Source organism: Macrobrachium rosenbergii, chromosome 51 (assembly GCF_040412425.1).
Source record: "Macrobrachium rosenbergii isolate ZJJX-2024 chromosome 51, ASM4041242v1, whole genome shotgun sequence".
Lineage (NCBI taxonomy): Eukaryota > Metazoa > Arthropoda > Malacostraca > Decapoda > Palaemonidae > Macrobrachium > Macrobrachium rosenbergii.
In genome coordinates, this window is record NC_089791.1 from 44,735,380 (window position 1) to 44,757,382 (window position 22,003).

Consider the following 22,003-nt stretch of genomic DNA (forward strand, 5'->3'; position numbering starts at 1 on the left):
AAGACTTTTCCGCATCAATTACAAATATGGAACGGCTTACATAAAATTTCCAGAAATTAAATATAAGAACTTACAACTGAGCCAAAGAACACTGTCTCCATGTTTGACTGCTGGGTACGGGCGCTGAGCCGTGGTGAACTCCAAGACTTTCCGCTTCGACCTCCACTAAAAAGTTAAATAATATGTGAAACCATTAAAATGAAACCATATATCAATGTGCAGAAATAGAACAGGGCTTTGATATTTGTTGAGATAAAAGTTAGATTCAGAATTCCTAGACTTGAAACAAATGGCATGATGTATTTCAATGATAGATTTTTGCTGAAAACTTTAGTGATTACAAATGAAAACAAGTATGTATTTACGTAATCTAAGCCCTTTTGCATCTAACCTATGGATGAGAAAAAACAGGTAGAGAAATGGCACTACAGAAACAGAAACAGATATTGATGCTGTGATAACAATTTAAGTAAAAACCATATGTTGAAAAATTCTTAATGGAAAAAGGCCTCAAATAAACATACTCCATCAGCTCACAATCAAAGAAGCTTAGTTTTGGAATGAAGATGTACATACTGATGAAAGTCATAAAATTGCATGGAGTGAATGCAATGTCATAATAAATCACCAGAAAAATACAGATATCCAGTGATATTGTAGGTAATGTGGTTTAAACTGATAAATGCAGCTACAGTATTTGCATATCACAAAAGTGAAGAAAGACTTTTCATTCCATTTTACATGTATTAAGTCTAAGGGAAAACCCCAAGAACTACCATTACAGGTATTACAAATATTGTTGTTCCCAATATTACTTAGTGTAAATATCAAGGTCTATCCAAAATACTACACAACAGCATAATTACCACAAACAATGCAGTTTAATATTGAAAAGCATGAGAACTATTACTGAAGGGAATATCACTAAACAAAAGCACTTTATTACAGTAGTCATAACTCAAATTTGAGGCTAAATGTTTGTGCTTTTTGTAAATGTTTTTTAAAACTTAAATTCATTTCATATCCAATGCTTTACCACTCATGCTGTTAAATATCAGCTTTTCCTCTTTGGCCTGCCTTTACCAGTACAGTGTTTGGTGATCCTACAACATTACTGTTATACATGTTATATATAGTCTTACTGTACTGTACTACAATCACAGGTCAGCTTCACTGTAACGTTTTATATTCAACTATTACTGGTTCTCATAATCATAAGGTAAGCCATCTTCGCATTCCCATTATCCCTCAGAAGCGGGTTAACTCGAGCTTATTATAATCATTAGTGTAGTACTGTATGTTTTTTTTTTGCAACTTACCTACCTTTACTGTTTATGAAGGCTGAATTTGTCTTTGCTTCTTTAACATTTCTAAGAATGTCCCATTTTTTCCTTTCACATACTTTATTTTCTTAATACTTGCCAGTAAGAATTTTTCTTTAACCATCACAGATTTGTTTTCAACAAGCCTCTGTAAGTCTGCATATCCTGTTTCCTTAAGTCTTTACTTCTGTCTGTCATTTGACATTCCCATGAAATGCACCAACTCCCTTTCTTTAGCTCGTTAAAAAGTTGTAAACTTTTGGACACTGTGAGCTTAGGGTCCTAAACTCTACAGCTCTGGCCTCTTGTATGTGACTCAAAACTAATGTGTGTGTTATTCTCTTCTGCCCTTTTCTTATAACCTTGGGACACAAATGTTCCAAGCAACAGCATCCCAATCCCAAACTCTCCTCTAATGGCCATTCACACTCAATATGCCTGTCCTGAAAATCTCTCCCAAATTGATGGATGAGCTAGGCTAAGACAAGGATTATTTGTGAAACCAGGATGGCATCACAGTACATGCCAGAATTTTCCTATGGACCCAGTACACCTATGCATATCTTATTTGTCATGAGCAAAAATGGGCAACTCCAATGAGACCTGGGCACTAAAATGTTACATCAGCTTATTTTAAAACAGATCTCTGCCAAATTCCCTAAAATTTATATATCCCTTCTTAAGAATTGTCACCCCTCTTAATTATTTGTCTCTTAGCTAGAATATATGGCTATACTGTCACTCTAAAACTGTAATTGATAGCATTATTGAGGATGTCAACTAGCTTCAATCTCAGTTAAACTTGGGCCTAAAGCCTATATGACCGTGCCTTGTCTGGGCTCTCCCCTTAGTTTCTTGAGTAGATCTCTGCTGCTTGAGACTTTCAAGTTTTCTTCAGTATTGTATTCCATTATTACTTCTGAGAAAGTCAAAACTAAAGCAAACTCCATAAACATTTTTCTGAAGTAAAAAACACAGAATCAACGCTTGTGAGAAACTAGTCTGCGAACACCAGGCTCCAAATAGGACTGTGAAATTGTTTTAATGTTTGCTTGGTTACTTTGAGCCCACTGGTGTGGTTACTAAGTTCCTGAAGATGTACAGAAATCTCCTTGTCTGTCAACAGCAAGACCAAGATACTGTAACTGTACTGCCCAAGTCCCTTTTGAGTCCAAACTTGTTTAGAGTTTATGGGATGTTATATGCAAACAGCATCAGTATGTTTTCTCACTAATCATGTCAGATACCTCTGTGTTGTTGGAGTTTTGTCCATGTGCATTGTGGTATAACAACTCGATTTCCCTCGCCGGGTAAATCTATAATACCACAATATTTCACTTAAAACCAAGGCCAGAATAAACTGTAATGCCAAATACAAAGAAGGGGGCATAGCAATAACTATACATAGTCATTGATGCAAGCTAAGTGTTTTTCATTTTAGATAATCTAAAAAAATAAAAGATAATCTTTTCAACCAACATGGAGATTAATTTAACTTTATTTACTCGCATTTGTAAATCTAATGTGTATTGTGCCAAAATTTTAAATATTCTGCCTTTCACCCTACTGCATATGGGTATAATCTGAGGAAGCTTGCTGTGCAAATTAGTGTTTTTTTTTTTAGTAAAGTTCCACCGTGTATGGGAACATTTTGAATAATAATAAAAAAAATAATTTCACAAAGCTTAAAACTTTTGTAAGTACATGTAATGTACTCCAAAAATAAATTTATTTCATTGTGTTCAAACAAGACCCCACTGTAAATGATGCTTCTTGATTGTGAGTCGTGAAAGGAGAAGACAGGCTTTGCTTAATAGATATGAAATACCATACACACATAAAAGAGCTCAAGTCAATATGCAAAAGTAGACCACTAACTACAGCATATAAAGAATGAATGCTATAACTGTTTAGTCATCTATATTCATAAGTATTATACTGTTAATGAAATGATAAAGGGAAGCCATATAGGAATAATATTGGACAAAATGAGACAGTATCAAAACAGCTCTCAAAAATTCATATAAAAACACAAATTGATTAAAATTCAGCAAAATATTTGTAAGACATATTTTGACACTGAAATATAATGAATAGGTAAAAAACACAGGCTCTTCAGTAATAACACAAAGGATAATGAACCTTGCTTATTTCTGGCAAATTAGACCATCTAATCATAAGATATGATTTCCTGGCACACTTAAACTTTCATTTGTTTAATGAAAAATTGTTGTAATTCACCTTACATGCCAGATTCCTTTATTTTCAGTGCAAAAGCACCAATTCTGGGTGGTCTTTTGTGAACAAGCTTTTTTTTTTTTTTTTTAAGGAGAAACAAAACTGTATGCTGTAAGGTACAAAAGAAATCCTACTGAATACAGGGTTCCGTTGTGCCACTCACAAATAAAGAAAAGAAAATATATGATAATAGAGAACTTGTGAATTATCCTTGGTTAATTCTCATGACCAAAGAAATCCAAGGATTACAAGTATTTCATCAAAGAAGTCTCTACAAGCTCAGAAATGAGCTTGCTACTGCAAATATGTGCGCATCCTTATCAAATCAAACTTAGAGAAATTCAAATAATACTCAGTGCCTCAAACATACAGCAAGTTAATACCAAAATTATTTTCAATATTCAAAAATTAATGTCCAAGATTCATAAAACTTTTCAGGCAATGGGTGGAAAATTTCAACTAGCTTATCTGATTCCTAAGCTACCACCCATACCTCAGATAAGAACATTTAATATTGAAGAGATAAACCATCAAAATAAATACTGTGAAATGATCAACTTGATGATAAAAAATTTGGGAAACATCTATACACTTTCTTATAAATCCTGAAAAAACACAACCAACTTTGAGGTATAAAATGAGTGAAAAATGCAGTTTTTTACAAGTTCTAAGTTTGTTAGTCCCCATAACATCCTCTCGTGTACTCATTCATAAGATGCCTAAGATTAAAAAAAACACTGTCTTCAAAGGCATACAGTCTCTTGTGAATCTTCCGTCTGAAAAAAGTGTTATAAGAAAACTTTTCATTGATACTTATAAGTCATCAACTTGAATGCAATGGCAACAAAGAAGTGCCATAAATTACTCTGCCACTGCTGTAAAACACACACAACCAGTTTAAATGCTAACAAAGTATATTACCCTTCCTAGCATGAGACATAGCTGGGTTTAACACAAGAAAATTAGTGTGAAATTATTAAGCAAGCTATTAAAAAACATAAGCCTATACAATCCAGTATATGGCTTTTGATGGCTGGTAATGTTACACACCCAAGTAGAACTCAAATTATTATTAGTTAGCTCACTGCTATATTGAATTAATGTCTGGCCAAATATTTAACCATAGGTACAACAATACCTAGATGGATGGGACTGAGTAGTATTGAGTTTTTTAGTGGTCAAACACTTTCCCAAACCAAGGACTGGAACACTGATTTGATGGCAAAGTTCACTGTCCTTTGAACAAATGCTTCCATAACAGGCAACACTAGAATGAAATCAAATCATATCTAGATTCTTAAATAATAATTCCCAAGTAATAAGAAAGCCATAATGAAAAATTCATATCAAGTATACAAAGACCAGTATGAGATGAATAACAAAAGTCAAAAGGGGTAAACATCACAAAGTAATAAAGTGGCGTAACATAAAACTAAGTAATGCGTTATTTAGACTTGTCACTCACCAGTCATGTACTAAGGTGAGTATGGTCTTCCTAGGTTGGTGCATGCACAAATTTTTACACATTACTACATTTGGAAATATACACCTGGTGCTCACACATAATCAATATGGTCAGTTAAAATCTGTTCCCTAAATATACAGTATTCAATATTCCAAGTTTTTTTTTCAAATTTACAACAATAAATATTTTCCATAATAATATAAATTTGGTAATCATAAAGTTGAGTGCAAGAGGTTTACAATTTTCGGGAAGTAAAACTCTTATCTCTTATGGATGAATCTCAGAATTCCCCTACAGGTCACTCCTAAATACAAGTAATTGTTATTATCTCCTCTCTGATGCAATGACTTCACTTTTCAGGTTAACACTTGTATTCCTCAAGGCTAAAGTTTTCATAATGGAAAAATATTTTACTAGATGCAAGAATAATATCAATAACAGGACAATTTGACAAAGATCCCACAAAAATGCTAGTCTTCCCATGGCTTACGATAGGAAATTCAAACTGACATAGATGGTTGCCAAAAATCAGGAAATGTCAGAGGAATAGAATTAAAGGAGAATATTAAGGAAAATTAGTAAATAAGTAAAATATCTGCAGTTAATGCATAAGTAGGTCCTCGACTTATGGCTGGGGATCTGTTCCAGCGCCGCGCTGTAAGTTGATTCCGCCATAAGATGGTGTTTCACCATTATCGGCCCTTATGGTGCCACAGTTTGTGCATCAAGTTCCAGTGTCACAAGTGTCGTTAATTTGATGCCTATTCTTGCTGTTAGCGCCATCAACGGCACTTATGGCATTGTACTAACTTGATGCAACATCAAGTTAAGGCGCTGAAAAAGCACCATACGATCGAAACGGCCATAAGTCGGTGACGCACTACAGTAATGCAACAAAGATAAGAGTGCAAAAAAATTCACCATAGAGTAAATCTTCATCAGCTCTCAATACAAAAGGGAAGTCTAACACTGATGGTGTCTGGCAATGATACACATCAGATCAAAAGCACATCATGAAAGCATCTATGAATAAGTTGATGATTGCACAGGGAGTATTATATTTAAGTTATCCTTTATAATATGATCTGTCAAGGGAACTTGGTTTAATGAGATTAAAAGTTCATGGATTCAGAAAAACAGGATAGAAAGAATTCTACACCTTAGCAGAAGTAGGGCAGCAGCTGTCATCAAACTAAACCCTCTAATGTTCCATCTTTTCAGTCATGAATAAAAATAAGAGCAGAGGATCAGCATTTAAGAAAGGCACTTGGGAGAGAAAAATTAATAGAGAAATCAGTGTCAAAGGAGTAGCCCTTTTATCACAATAACAAGCTAAATTTCCAACTAAATAAAGAAAAGAAATAAAAATGAAGACAATGAATTTCATTCTAATGTTAAAGCAGGAAATTTTTCTCTTCTTAAGACAGGAATAACAATTTCCAACATCCGAATCACTGCTTTCAAGGATGGATAGCTGACAAGCAAGCATGGTTAAAAATAATGGATGAACAGGGGAGGTTGTGACCATAGTAATATGAACATGATGGCAGTTCAAAGCTTTAAAATAGGAGCATAATTTCCTAATGAAAAAAAAAGTCTTGTCATTAAGCAAAGTCTAAAAGGCTCTGTATGCGGAGATGGCATGAAATAAAAGACTAGAAGTACACGACTGCCAATGTATTGGAAGATACAATGCATTGAAAAAGAAGAAAAATTTGGAAGAACAAATGGGGATGTACAATGATGTTAATAAAACTATGTCAACAGGACCCAGTGAACTTAAGACTCTGATGAAAGGATGAGCATGATCACTGTTACAGAACATACAGTTGTGATGATCTACAACATGATGGGTGTTTAATTTGCTCCACTTCATAATTACTATAAGAGGCAGCACTACCTCTAATACCAGTAAGGGAGGAACAGTCACTCTGTTAGGTGCACCTTGAGGCATCCACATCAGTGAACTTTGCTGTAAGGGATTTGAATGAGTTGGGGGAAGCAATACTGGAGGACACGATTTAGAGAGGGGGCAAAATGTGAGATAATATGAAGGCAAACTGATGTTTCCCAAAGTAAGATAGGAGGAATACATAGACATTTTAGTCCAATACAGTTTGAAACAGGATGTGAAGATAATATCCACAGGACTAAAATTCACAGAAAAATTTGCATAAAAGTTCAAAATCTTTGCTAGTAAAGTTCTAGGCTTAAAATCCAATCAAAATTTATTTTGACTATGGAATTACTGTATCTAAAATATCAGCGAACATAGTGTAGAATAGTGAACAAGAAAAGTTCAATAATGATTAATAATGAACAAGAAAAGTTCAATGAATACATAACACGAAAACTTAAGATGCTGAGGAAAACACGTTCACAACCAACGAAACAATAAAATATCCCATCCTATAAGGAATTGCAGTCACTCCTCCTACCGGGACTAGCAAAATATGAAGTGGCTCCAATAACTTATGCAATCTGTCAAAATTACCAATTTACACAATGGGCTAGTTTATTCATTAAGAAATTTTGTTTATCCTGTTTGAGTTCTCCAGCCCACTGGGGTTTACTGTAGTTGTGTCTGGTGTTAAATGAAAACAGTTGCTCATCCTGGTTATCTGTATAGGACACTAACACTGATACAATATGTCTCTAACATTGGTACAATATGTCTCTTTAAAAACATCTACCTATCCAAAAATCATAATACTGGATATATCCCTGATCATATAATATATATAAAAAAGAAATTCTAAAAGACCATATTTCATATCTGAGAACACTTGCTGTGTATCATTATTTAGTCAATTACACTATACCTATATTCTAGTGCTAGGCGACAGTTAGGTGCAACATTGCATCTAAGGGTGTCTTTTGGTACAATAACTGAGATATCATTTTAGGAGCATTACTATCACATCGGCATTAGAAACTCCCATAGTCTTGTAAAGAGAGAATACATAAATATGAGAAACACGGAAATTGTCGGACTCTCCAGCTTGGTCAAAATATTCTATTATTTCTTCAGCCAAACGCTCATGGATTATACTTTCCTTTGTTCATAAAGAATTATCATACTTTATTTACATGGTAATTTTCAGGTTTGTAAGGATACTATAAGTACTATTTACAGGTCAAATTTTACAGTGTTACATCTTCTATTTATTTGCATACCATTTACAAGATTCAAAGGATTAAGAAAATTAAATACCAGTACTGTTTTGTCAGGTAACAATGAAGTTCCAAATTACACAAACTTTTTGCAAAGCTAAGCAAATTTTTGTCTGTTATACAGCAACATTTACTTTTGTATTAATAACACAGCCAACATGTCTTTGCTTATCCTAGGTCTATTAACTACATCAATAAAATAATATTACACAACATTTCTAGCCTATATGTCCAATTCCATCTCGCCTCTCCCCAATAAATGTGTGCAACATATATCTGTCTTATAATACAGTACTGTACTCAGTCCACAAAAAGTAGTGAGCTGTATTTTGAAAAAAAATAACGTACCTAAACTAGGCACCATTATATAATCTAACTTTGCATTCCTAATCCAGAATTTAAGATACCAAACTAATTATCTGAAAGGTCAGAAAGGTTGATACTTCTCGTGAATTGTACTTTGCAAAAAGTTTGATTCCTGGATAAATAATCGTACTATGTCCTGCTGTACAATTTAATCAACATCTCTTTTATAAATATACCGTGTCACATGTAATAAATTCTGTGTAGGGAAGGAAAATATCTTCTTCATTTTATTTTAGTGAAGCATATGTCAATTATAGCCAAAATTTGAAGGAACACATAGAACTTATTGTAAAACTTGACATAACTGCAAAGGACACAACTATACAGTGATTAACAATGCACTTACTTGATATATGGCTGGTGTAGGGCTACGAGACAACAGTGGACGGTGATGGTAACAGCAGAGAGGTGGAAGTAGTCAAAAAGCACTGGAAGATGGTAATGAAGGCCCCTGCAGCGAGAGAAAATCATGTGAAAATCACATTCTCTTACTGCACACAACACAACTGGTTTCCCTGTAGCGTGGTGTGGCAACAACAATGGCTGTAGTTATGGAAGTGGCAGAACGCTAACAAGCAGGAAGACCAATGTTTAATAGAGAAAAAAAGTATAAGTTGAAGAGGGGTAGAATGCAGAAGGGAATTCAGGTAGATGATTTTATTATATATATATATATATATATATATATATATATATATATATATATATATATATATATATATATACAGTGTATTCATACATACATATCTATATATATATATATATATATATATATATATATATATATATATATATATATATATATAAACGAACAGTAAGCAGCGTTACCAACGCTTCTTTCTAGACCTATGTTACTGATTTATTATTTGTTATTTTAAGGCACTTCAACCAGAAGCCTAACTTAAAATATCCAATTCTCAAAGGGCTCATTCGAGGGGTTTGTCTTTGACATAAAATCTTAAATTTTAAAAATAAACTGCAGTATTTTGAAAATTCAATACACTAACTGGTTGATGAAAATTATGAAGATTCAGAAAAAAATTCTTAACCGATTTGTTCCTGAAGCTGGGTAACGTTGTTACCTGAAGTTTACCAATTCACTTGGAAAATGTTTAATTGGCAATTTAACCTGCACTATCAACATACATGGTCTGGATCATGTGAGAGGTTCATTATATATTTCCTGGTAAAACGAGTATAACCACTTCCTTCTTCATTTAATGTGCTTTTTCCCATTTTTTCATTATGGGGTAAGCACGATGCCTCTTTGAAGGGACTTGATTTAGCGTTGGGGGTAGGCCGTAGCCTTGATCGGCTGCCCTGCCTGACAGCGCTGGACCCTGGTAGCACGTGTATATGTATCGTGCCAAATCCCAAGCTCCCTTTCTCCCAGCAGCGAGGAGATGTGAGCAAAGAAATACAGTTCGAGATGTGTGAGGAATCTGTTATGTTTTTAGAAGATGTTGGAGTGGCTTTGTTTGTGTATTGGTCTGTAACACCCATTTGCTTTCCAGCAAACCTATCCGTTGATTACATACATAATCCCGGGGTGTCTACATGATAGCAAAAGTGTCACCCTCTGACCAGTCGGCTGTGGTTTGAACCCACACACAGACTTCATATGAAGTCCTAGTCTGCTGCTCTACCGACCGAGCCATCGAGTGTAACCACTTCAGGGACAAGTAAATATAACTCAATGAAGAAGTAGTAGTATTAGAAGCCGTTGAAATATCTCTTGTTTGTTCTATTTCTCATGTGCTTGTACTTGTTCAAACTGACGTTTCAATTTCTTGCTATCAGAATCCTTATTCCATAAACTCTGCTGTTTACTTAGCTGCTTTAACAGTATCTTAATTTCCCTTGAAGCCCACGTGAGCATGAGTCCAATATACACGTTTATACCTGCTTCATTTAATTTGTATAATATACTCCTTATGATATTTATTAAACAACGGTGATAAAAATGGTGATGAAGATCACAGAACAGTTTCCGGCTTGTATATTTATTATTGCTAATCAATGCAGGAAAGTAGTTGGATACAGGATTACGAAAGCTTTCATTCTTCAAAATTTCTTCAAAGAATAAAGAATTAAAAAAAAAATCATATTCCTGTAGGCAAATCAACGTTTCCCTGAACCCTTCTTTTTTTAAAGACTTTATTTGCCCAATTCGTTCTGCATACATCAGCACTTTGCGCACTATACCAGTCTGAATGATTGGGCCGTATCTATAAGTAAATTAAGTGTAAGAAATGAAGCTGTTTCCGACACGCACTGAAAATTCACCTTTTACATAAAAAGTACCACATTACCCACCATAAATCGCGAGGAGGTTCAGCAACTGGAGAAGGATCGGAAGCTTAAGTTTCCTACGTTAATGACGTCGAAAGTTTTCCAATAATCGTCTAGAAGTAATGAACTTTTGGGGAACAACTTCTTCAATAGTGCCATAAGTAAACAAGTCTCTTTTAATTACTCTAAAATTAAACTGACGGGTATTTACGTAAACTAAGTAGCTGCCCTCAATGCTCAATGATCAGGCGATAAAACAAGTAAATCAGCATAGTTAATGTACTATCCTACTTGTGCCTATTTAGTCACAGGAATAAGGAACACGTTGTTCTGCATGGTTGTTTATAATACTATAATTTCAATTTTGCATGGTGATCTTACCTCTATCTAACAATACACACACACACACACACACACACACACACATATATATATATATATATATATATATATATATATATATATATACATACACTTTCTGAATGGGTGGTCTAGTCTTCAGGGATGCAGCTGCTGGCCATGACCTTCTCCATTCTCATAAGGACCCACTGCAATCAACTAACTACCAGGTACAAATTCACTGTTCAAGTCAACATGGGCACGATGAAATTTATAAGCCTATTCATCCCCCCCTCGACAACATTTGGTTCTGTGATCCAGTGATTGCCAGCATTTCATGAATGAAATGGATTCGAAAATTCTTATCTTTCGTGACGGAAGTATGAAACAGCTAACAATGTTATTCTATCTTTAACTATAATGCAACTGCTTAGGCATGCCATGCCCTACTCTATATTACACCACATTTCATAAATGGGCAAACAAACAAGAAATGGTCAAGTGTAGAGAATTACGGAAATAAAAAAAAAACATTAAAAAATTGAGTTCATGGTGTTCACTCTTCAGTAACTGGAAACAATTCTTTTTGTTGCGAGTTGCTATCATCTGAATTTTTGAATGTCGTCGTAAAGGTTTGTATTTACAAAACTATGGCTTTCCTGTGAAATATGCAGACAGGAAGGAAAGAAGGGAAGGAATTTCAACAGACACCCATAAGTTGAGGATACCTAGTGGGAGAGAAGTGGAGGTTGAGCGTTCGGCTGGAGACGCACTGGATAGCATTGTGGTGGTCAGGTCCGAAGGCATGCTCGGTGAACCACAGTTCCGCTACGAGTTGTAAATCCGCTCGGTCTAGGCAATCGGCCAGCTGGAAAGAAAAGAAGCATTTAAATAATAATAATAATAATAATAATAATAATAATAATAATAATAATAATAATAATAATAACAGCTGGTTATGTAGTCATACACGTTTACTCTAATAACTGGCAACAACAAGAAGGAATAGGCTAGGCCCAATATCAAGCCGCTCGGTCTAGGTAATCGGCCAAACTGGAGAACAAATAGATTGATTTTAATAATAGCCATATAATAATAATAATAATAATAATAATAATAATAATAATAATAGCTGGTTATGTAATCATACACTTTGCACTAATAACCGGCAACAAGAAGAAAGAATAGGCCCCACATTTACTATATACACAGGCGGTCTGTCACCATAAATGAATAATTATTATTGTACAACTGTAAGGGACAGCAATAGGAAAGAGGGCCACTGTCACTTTAAAAACATGTGGTTCTGTGATCGTAAGCTGCAACTGATTATCACCACGATACACAAAATAGAGAAGGCAATAAAAAGAGGGAATTCTTTTAAGTGATCGTAATACACGAGGTGGTGGAAGCAAAATAAGCTACCCTGGTTCTATATTCGGGTTCGGGTTCACGCCAAAATCTGTTCAGCTCCTTGGGCTATAACCTAAAAATTCCTAAAATTTAACTAAAATGCGTCCATAATTTTTCCTTTTAGATCTTTTGAAAACAGACAGAAAAAAGGACCTCCGTTTTACTCTTAGGCCGAGATAACTTTCTAAAGGCATACAATAATATGTTGCTAACCTATTGTTTATCTTTGATTCACCAAACCTATTCCTCACCTTGTAACGGACTGTTGGTTTGACGAGTTCAGAAGTCGACACCAGCCATCTTATTTCTTTTAACACTTAACCGTCACTACAAGCTGCCTTTGTGAAATAGATTGTGGTGGCATTGGACCAGCTTAACCTAACCCAACTATCTCTAACCCCATGTGCATGAACAATTTAAATTTAAGTAATTTTCATATCTATTTTTGAAATTTATACTCCGCTGTCGATGACTAATCATGCTGTGACGCAAGTGTGTTAAACCTGACCAGTCCTAGAAACCATTACACCCGCTAATATAAACCCCTGACACCTGCTCTGATGGACATCTGTTAGCGAATTCTGAAAGGACCGGGTGACGTTATGCAATGAAAGTAAAGGCAAAAAGAATAAATAAGAAACATGGTTTTGGATGACGCAGGAGAGAGAGAGAGAGAGAGAGAGAGAGAGAGAGAGAGAGAGAGAGAGAGAGAGAGAGAGAGAGATTAAGCACTGGTGTAACAGAATTCCTAAGAAAGCACTGATAAGGTAAACCCCGATCAAGTGGAAAGCATCAGTGCGTAAGCAGAAATGAACAATAAGAGCGAAGATACTAAGATTACGAGAGAATACATAACGAATGACGACACAAATTATTATTATTATATTGTCATTATGTACGCACATTCACATGGGACAACCCATATAATCTCTTCAAAAATACTGGCGCACAGAGACCTCAGTTGATCTATATGATAATAATAAAAACTGTTGGAAAACAGGCTCAATTAACCTTCTAGCTTACTATTTCCGTTCCATAGGGACTTCTTTCTAAACTTGATAAATATCGTTCTTTCAAAAGTAAAAGCATAAAGCGTTTATAAAGACCATCAAGATCCAGTCGTTTTGTCCGTAACTGGGACTCAGAGAGCCGGGTACTGTACATAGGAGGCTTCTGTTATCCTTATGATTCACAAGACCTATGACAGTCTAAGAATCACACCTTGATAAGAAATTTAATTCAATCATAAAAAAAGAAATATTTCAAAACGGTACAAAGACTATGCCATTTACCTAGTTACGGAAATGACAGGCTGGTAAATAATTAACTATTGAAAACATATTATTTGGTAATAGAATTTTTACCATAATGTTCTGCAACAGCCGTGCGAGAACACCGATTAAAAAATTTCAACAGAACGAAAAGAATCTGCCAATTAACCTACTGTACTCGATGACTGAACGAAGTCTGGAGAGGGCCTCCTAGTTCTGGTCAGAATTACTGGACCACTAGGAAATCTTCTTACTTTACAGGTCATACAAGGACCTTTATCTTATGGGAATCGGACCTTTACCCTATAGGGATCGGACCTTTACCTTATTGGAATGGGATCTTTACCTCATGACGATCGGATCTTTGCCTTATGGGAATTGGACCTTTACCTTATTGGAATGGGACCCTATCTTATGATAATCGGACTTTTACCTTATGGGAATCAGACCTTTACTTTATGGGGATAGGACCTTTACCTTCTTGGAATGGGACCTTTACCTTATGAAAATCAAACCATTACCTTATGAGAATCAGACCTTTACCTTATTGGAATGGGAACTTTGTCATATGATAGTCGGACCTTTACCTTATGGCACTCAGGCATATACCTCATGGGACTCGCACCTTTACCTCAGGGGAATCGGACCTTTTACCCTATGGGAATCGGACCTTTTACCCTGTGGGAATCGGACCTTTACCTTATGGGAATCGGTCTTTTACCTTATGAAACTAAGACTTTTACCTTATGGATATCGGACCTTTACCTAATGGAAATCGAACCTTTACCCTATAAGAATCAGACCTTTGCTTTATGGGAATGTCTTTTACCTCATGGAACTAAGACCTTTCCCTTATGGGAATTGGACCTTTACCTAATAGGAATCGAACTTTACATAATGGGAATCGGGTCTTTACCTTATGGGAATCCGGACTTTTACCTTATGGGAATCGGACCTTTTACCTCAAGTTAATCACACCTTTACTTTGTGTGAATAGGACCTTAGTCTTCTGGGAATCAGACCTTTACCTTAAGGGAATCAGACCTCTTACTTTATGTTAATCGGACCTTTATCTTACGGGAACCAGACCTTTACCTAACGGGACTCGGACCTTTACCTTAAGGGACTCGGACCTTTACCTTATGAGAATCGGATTGCTCGTTCTGGACTGCATTACTGGACCATTAAGAAGTCCCCTTACTTTAAGGATCACGAAAGGACCTTTACCGTATGGGAATAGGATCTTTACCTTATGGGAATCGATGATCAGGTGAAGTTTGAAGAGGACGTGGTCGTCCAGGTGAACTTCCTCGTTCCGGTAGAGAATCTGGAAGGTTTTGCTCACGGCCGACCCGTTGACCACACACGCTGGAAACACCAGCCCGCTTCCACCTGGAATAAAACACACAACTGTAGAAGCAGCCACTGAAGGATGGGTTACATTCTGCCATTCTCCGGCGTTACAAAAGCTCAGGTCAAAGGTGAATAAGATGTTACAGCATAATAACAATTAATAGTTTTACAACGAGAAATATATATATATATATATATATATATATATATATATATATATATATATATATATATATATATGGATTATATGGATGGATTACATACATTATTCTCTGACGTTATAAAAGCTAATGTTAAAGACGAATAAGATGTTAAAGCATAATACCAATCAACAGCTCTATAACGATATATATATATATATATATATATATATATATATATATATATATATATATGTATATATATTCATATATATATATGATGGGATATATACCATAACCAATCACATCATACTGAAACAATTCCATGTTCTAAAGGCAGAAAAAACAGTAATGAATCTTTGACAGGGTACAGTATAACATACATTGACCTGGCGACACAAAAACTATGGCCATCTACGCAAACAAGAAATGACATCCTATGAAAAAATGAATAAATGTAAGTAAGTAAAAACAAGCATACGAACACATATCATTGAGTAAAAATACGAATGTATGCATATATGTATATATGTGAGCACCAGTCTCTATTTCCTCCACTGGGGGGCCATGAAAAAGATTTAAGTAATAATTCCAAAGTTGGTTCCTCCTCCTCCTCCTCCTATAACTACTTGAAGAAAACTTTATATGGGGGATTCCGGAAAAGTCTTAGGGAGTTGAATGGAGAAGGGGCCCGCTGGGACCTCTCTACAAAACAGTAATTCAGGGCCATCTTTAATAAGGACACACACAAAAGAGGAAAAAAACGTTTCCCCCTTTTTTTTCAGATCCAAGCAAATAGGCGTGGAGAAAGAGAGAGAGAGAGAGAGAGAGAGAGAGAGAGAGAGAGAGAGAGAGAGAGAGAGAGAGAGAGACCTTATGGTTTTTCTATTCTAATTGAATAATAGCATTTATCTCATGTTTCAGATACAACCAATAATAGCACCTGGATTATCTGAGAGAGAGAGAGAGAGAGAGAGAGAGAGAGAGAGAGAGAGAGAGAGAGAGAGAGAGAGTGGCTGTGTGCTCATCTGGATGAGATATGGTTTTGAGAGAGAGAGAGAGAGTCGCTGATCTGGATGAGATGAGATATGGTTTGAGAGAGAGAGAGAGAGAGAGAGAGAGAGAGAGAGAGAGAGAGAGAGAGAGAGTGGCTGTGTGCTCATCTGGATGAGATATGGTTTTGAGAGAGAGAGAGAGAGAGAGAGAGAGAGAGAGAGAGAGAGAGAGAGAGAGAGAGAGTGGCTTATCTCGATCAGATATGGTTTAGTAAGAGACCTTACAAGACCTTCGTTCGTTCAGGTTGCCCCAGGTCCCTCAGTGTGAGGCACCTTTGATGTCTACCAGAGAGTTGCTAACGCATCTTCCGGTATATTTTGCATCTTCCAGTCTTGGATGGTCTGGGATGCATCTTAGATATTTGTCGAGCTTATTCTTAAAACACATCTACGCTCACTCCTGTTATGTTCCTCAGATGAGCTGGTAGCGCATTGAATAGACGCTGCATTATCGATGCTGGTGCGTGGTGGATTAATGTCCTGTGTGCTTTCCTTAATTTTCCTGGTATAGTTTTTGGCACTATTAATCTACCTCTGCTTGCTCTTTTTGATAATTTTAGTTCCATGATGTTTTCGGTAATTCCTTCTATCTGTTTCCATGCTTGAATTACCATGTAGCGTTCTCTTCTCCTTTCAAGACTATATAAATTTAAGAATTGTAGTCTTTCCCAGTAGTCAAGGTCCTTAACTTCTTCTATTCTAGCTGTAAATGACCTTTGTACACTCTCTATTTGTGCAATATCCTTTTGGTAGTGTGGGTACCATATTATATTGCAATATTCAAGTGGACTACGTACGTACGTTTTATAAAGCATAATCATGTGTTCAGCTTTTCTAGTTTTGAAGTGCCGGAACAACATTCCCATTTTTGCTTTGCATTTTGCCAATAGAATTGCTATTTGATCATTGCATAACATATTCCTATTCAACATCACACCAAGGTCTTTAACTGCTTCCTTGTTTTTGATTGTCTCATTATTAGGTCCTTTATATGCATATAGCATTCCTACTTTATCACCATAGTTCATTGATTCAAATTTATCAGAGTTAAATACCATCCTATTTATCTCTGCCCATTTATATATTTTGTTTAGGTCTCTTTGTAGCGAGTTCCTATCTTCATCACAAGCAATTTCTCTACTTATTCTTGTGTCATCTGCGAAACTTCTTACTACTGAGTCCTTAACATTACTGTCTATGTCTGCAATCATAATCACAAACAGCAATGCAGCTAACACCGCACCCTGTGGTACACCGGATATTACCGTAGCTTCATCCGATTTCTCATCGTTTGCAATCACTATCTGTTTTCTATTTTGCAAAAATTCTTTTATCCATCTTCCTACTTTGTCAACAATGTTATGTTTTCTAATTTTTTCGCTAATATATTATGATCTACCTTGTCAAAAGCTTTTGCAAAGTCTAGGTAAACCACATCTGTATCTTTTCATTTATCATATTTTTATATATGCTTTCATGATGGACTAACAGTTGGGTTTGTGTACTTTTTCCGGGTACAAAACCATGTTGTCCTATATTGAACAATCTATTTTTCATTAAATGTTTCATTATATTTTTTTCATTACCCTTTCATATACTTTCATAATATGAGATGTCAGACTCACAGGCCTATAATTACTTGCCTCTAGTCTTGAACCACTTTTGAAAGTAGGAGTAATATATGCTAATTTATGCTCATCATAAATCTTGCCTGTATCTATACTTTGCCTTAATAATATTGCTAGCGGCTTTGCGATTGAATGAACCACTTTCTTTAACAATATGGCAGGTACTCCATCTGGTCCTGCTGCTGATCCATTTTAATTTCATTAATAGCCTGCACAATATCGGCTTCTGTAATATCTATATCTGATAAGTATTCAGTATTTTCATCTCTTATTTCTGTATCATTATCTTCATTGTCAATTCTAGGTGTAAATTCACTCTTATATCTTTCTGCTAATATGTTACATATTTCCTTTTTTCATTCGTTAATCGCCCTTCAATTCTTAGAGGGCCTATTTCTACTCTTATTTTATTCATCTTTTTTTTGCATATGAATAAAAAATTTTAGGGTTTTGCTTGATATTTTGTAGTGTCATTTCTTCTAGGTTCCATTTTTCATTTTCTTTTGATTGTATAATCTTTTGTTCTGCATTTTCTATCTTACTTTTTAGTTCCATCACTTTCCATGCATTCTTTTCTTTTGCAAGAGCTTTTTTCCACTTTCTAATTTTCTGGAACAAGATCCTTCTGTCTCTTGGAATTCGTGACTGATGCTTACTTTTTCTTCGGTATATATTTTTCCACTATTTCCTCTAATATTTTATATAATATATCGGTATTTACCTGTATATCATCACTTACAAATATGTTTTCCCATTCTTTGTTTAATTCTTCATTTATTTTTGACCAATTTATATTCTTACTATAGAAATTGTATTTTCCATATCCTTCCCATTTTTCGTCTCTTGCTTTTCTTTGTTTTCGTATGTTCTGGAACGGACTGTTAATTCTATGACATTATGGTCCGAAATACTCGTGTTATATACTATTATTTCTTTAACATAGTTCACCTCATTCACAAATACTAGGTCTAAAATATTATCCTTTCTTGTTGGTAGGTGATTTATTTGCTGAATGTTATGTTCTAGTAGCATATCTAATAGCTTTTCAAATTGCCTCTTATCTTCTGCACTACTATTGCTCTCTTTTTTATATGTATAAATACAACCACAGTCTCCTATTCGTTCTTTCCATTCTACAAAAGGAAAGTTAAAGTCTCCGGTTAGGAGTATAGTCCAGTCCTTGTGATTTCTACATATTTCATCCAGTTTTTCAATTATTATGTCAAACGCTTTAGTATTAGGGGGTCTATATTACAATGTTCACTAATTTTTCAGATTCAAATTCTACCGCTATTAATTCACATTCTGTGTTACTATATTTCTCACAGATTTTTCCTTGATTGGCATCTCTCCCATATCATCGGTTCCCCCTTGATTTCTATTTTTCTATCTGATCTATAAGTTTGGAAACCCTTTATCTGGTCATCATTACCAGTCTTTGGGAATACCAGGTTTCACTTATATTCAATATTTCTATTTTTTCATTTTGGGTTAGTTCTTCTAAGAACTCTATCTTTCTTTTGAGTTACTAAACTAGACCCTCTAAATCACTATGATTGTTTGCATATTATCTCCATTATCTAATATGGGTAATAATAAGGATTTTCCCATGTCTCTTTCCTGTTCTGATATGTTGATCTTTTTTTCATTTCCAGAAATTCGTACATTAAAAATCCAACTTTTCCATTATATTTGTTCTTCCAGCTTCATATTTATTCACTTTGTGCATAAACCTGCACTTATCTCCATATCTGCACCATCCCCCTTGCATCATAGATACATTGCTTGTTCCTTGTGCTATATCTAGGTGCTGATGGCTCATATCGTGGTGCTGACTTCTCATAATGTGTTGTTGGCTTGCTTTTTGCCTTCATCACATGATCTTTGTTCTTTTCTTTTATTTGTTTCATTTTTTCCTTGGTTTTTTATATGTATTTTATTTTTTTGATTTTGATTTTGGTCTTTCATGGCTACAGGATGCATGTACCTACATTTCTTATTAAACCTACATCCATTTCCTTCTTTCCAGTTTCTACATATTTTTGGATGTAGATCTCTGCATTCTTTCATAGCCATCTAGATATGCACATTTGCCATAGATCTCATAATTGTGACATATCTTGGGATGTTTGTAATAACATCTTTCACCAAACCTGCAATTCCCTCTTTTCAAAAGGGTGCATACTGTGTCTTTCTTTTCTTTTCTTTTCTTGTTCATTCCCCTCAGTATGGAGATCCGGGTACAACCTCTTTGGGATTTTATTTTTGATTTATCAGGTCATAATTTATTTCTTCATATGTATGTTGCTGTATTGCCTCATATGTTAGAATCTATGAGTTTCTCTGCATCCATACTATTATCCTGTTCTTTGTTTTCATTAATCTTTTCTCTCTCTTCAGTCTTATTTTCTTCTCTATTTTCCTCTTCTTCCTCTTCTTCATCTTCTTCATCCTCCACAATCTGTACATTAAGTCTTGATTTAATGACCTTGTCTATCCATACTAGACATGTTGAGCAAAAATATTTTTGTATCCTTATTTCTATTTTGCTCAACTTCAGCACATGACAGGTGTGTCGGTACGAGTAAGCATAGCATTTCCTAATCAGGTTTTGTGGATTTACAATGCTATACCACACTCTACATAGTTTACATGCTTTAGGCATCCGTTTGCCTATTGCATCAATCAATATATTCACTAATTCCACCTTACTTATTTTCTTTGATGGAATGTGTTGATTTTTGAGATTTTCTTTATAAGTCTTTTGATAACTTGAACTTTCATTGGTATCTCTTCTATTATTTTCATTATATTTTCTACAGATTTGCTCCAGCTTGAAGGATCGTATCCTTTCAATATGTCTGTGAATGATTTCACATCTTTTTGGTCAATGCTGCAATTAATCTCCATGATCAGATTCCCTTCCTGCCAATTCATCGGAATATCACTAGAGAGAGAGAGAGAGAGAGAGAGAGAGAGAGAGAGAGAGAGAGAGAGAGAGAGAGAGAGAGAGAGGGCTGTGTGCTCATCTGGATGAGATATGGTTTTGAGAGAGAGAGAGAGAGTCGCTGTGTGCTCATCTGGATGAGATGAGATATGGTTTTGAGAGAGAGAGAGAGAGAGAGAGAGAGAGAGAGAGAGAGAGAGAGAGAGAGAGAGAGAGAGAGAGAGTGGCTGGCTGTGTGCTCATCTGGATGAGATATGGTTGAGAGAGAGAGAGAGAGAGAGAGTGGAGTGGCTGTGCTCATCTCGATCAGATATGGTTTAGTAGAGAGAGAGAGAGAGAGAGAGAGAGAGAGAGAGAGAGAGAGAGAGAGAGTGGCTGTGTGCTCATCTCGATCAGATATGGTTTAGTAAGAGAGAGAGAGAGAGAGAGAGAGAGAGAGAGAGAGAGAGAGTCGCTGTGTGCTCATCTGGATGAGATGGTTTGAGAGAGAGAGTTTTGAGAGAGAGAGAGAGAGAGAGAGAGAGAGAGAGAGAGAGAGAGAGTGAGTGGCTGTGTGCTCATCTGGATGAGATGAGATATGGTTTTGAGAGAGAGAGAGAGAGAGAGAGAGAGAGAGAGAGAGAGAGAGAGAGAGAGAGAGAGTGTGCTCATCTGATGAGATGAGATATGGTTTTGAGAGAGAGAGAGAGAGAGAGAGAGAGAGAGAGAGAGAGAGAGAGTGGCTGTGTGCTCATCTCGATCAGATATGGTTTAGTGAGCTGTGTGTGCTCATCTGGATGAGATATGGTTTTGAGAGAGAGAGAGAGAGAGAGAGAGAGAGAGAGAGAGAGAGAGAGAGAGTGAGGCTGTGTGCTCATCTGGATGAGATGAGATATGGTTTTGAGAGAGAGAGAGAGAGAGAGAGAGAAAGAGAGAGAGAGAGTCGCTGTGTGCTCATCTGGATGAGATGAGATATGGTTTTGAGAGAGAGAGAGAGAGAGAGAGAGAGAGAGAGAGAGAG

General features: G+C 35.7%; 1 protein-coding gene across 10 annotated transcripts in view; it reads right to left on the bottom strand.

Annotated features, from left to right (window-relative positions):
- The window catches only part of LOC136833353 (protein FAM135A), a 302,262-nt gene that overhangs the window by 32,828 nt on the left and 247,431 nt on the right, over positions 1-22,003 (bottom strand). For 6 of the 10 annotated variants that reach the window (XM_067095379.1, XM_067095378.1, XM_067095377.1 and 3 more), the window contains exons 4-7: positions 15,130-15,272; positions 11,925-12,064; positions 8,912-9,016; positions 75-165 (exon numbers count right to left, since the gene is read on the bottom strand). In XM_067095379.1, the coding sequence (XP_066951480.1) occupies positions 75-165; positions 8,912-9,016; positions 11,925-12,064; positions 15,130-15,272 (479 nt within the window). Of the gene's footprint in view, positions 1-74; positions 166-5,025; positions 5,056-8,911; positions 9,017-11,924; positions 12,065-15,129; positions 15,273-22,003 lie in introns of all 10 variants that reach the window. The other 4 variants (XM_067095374.1, XM_067095372.1, XM_067095371.1 and 1 more) reach the window with 1 other exon arrangement.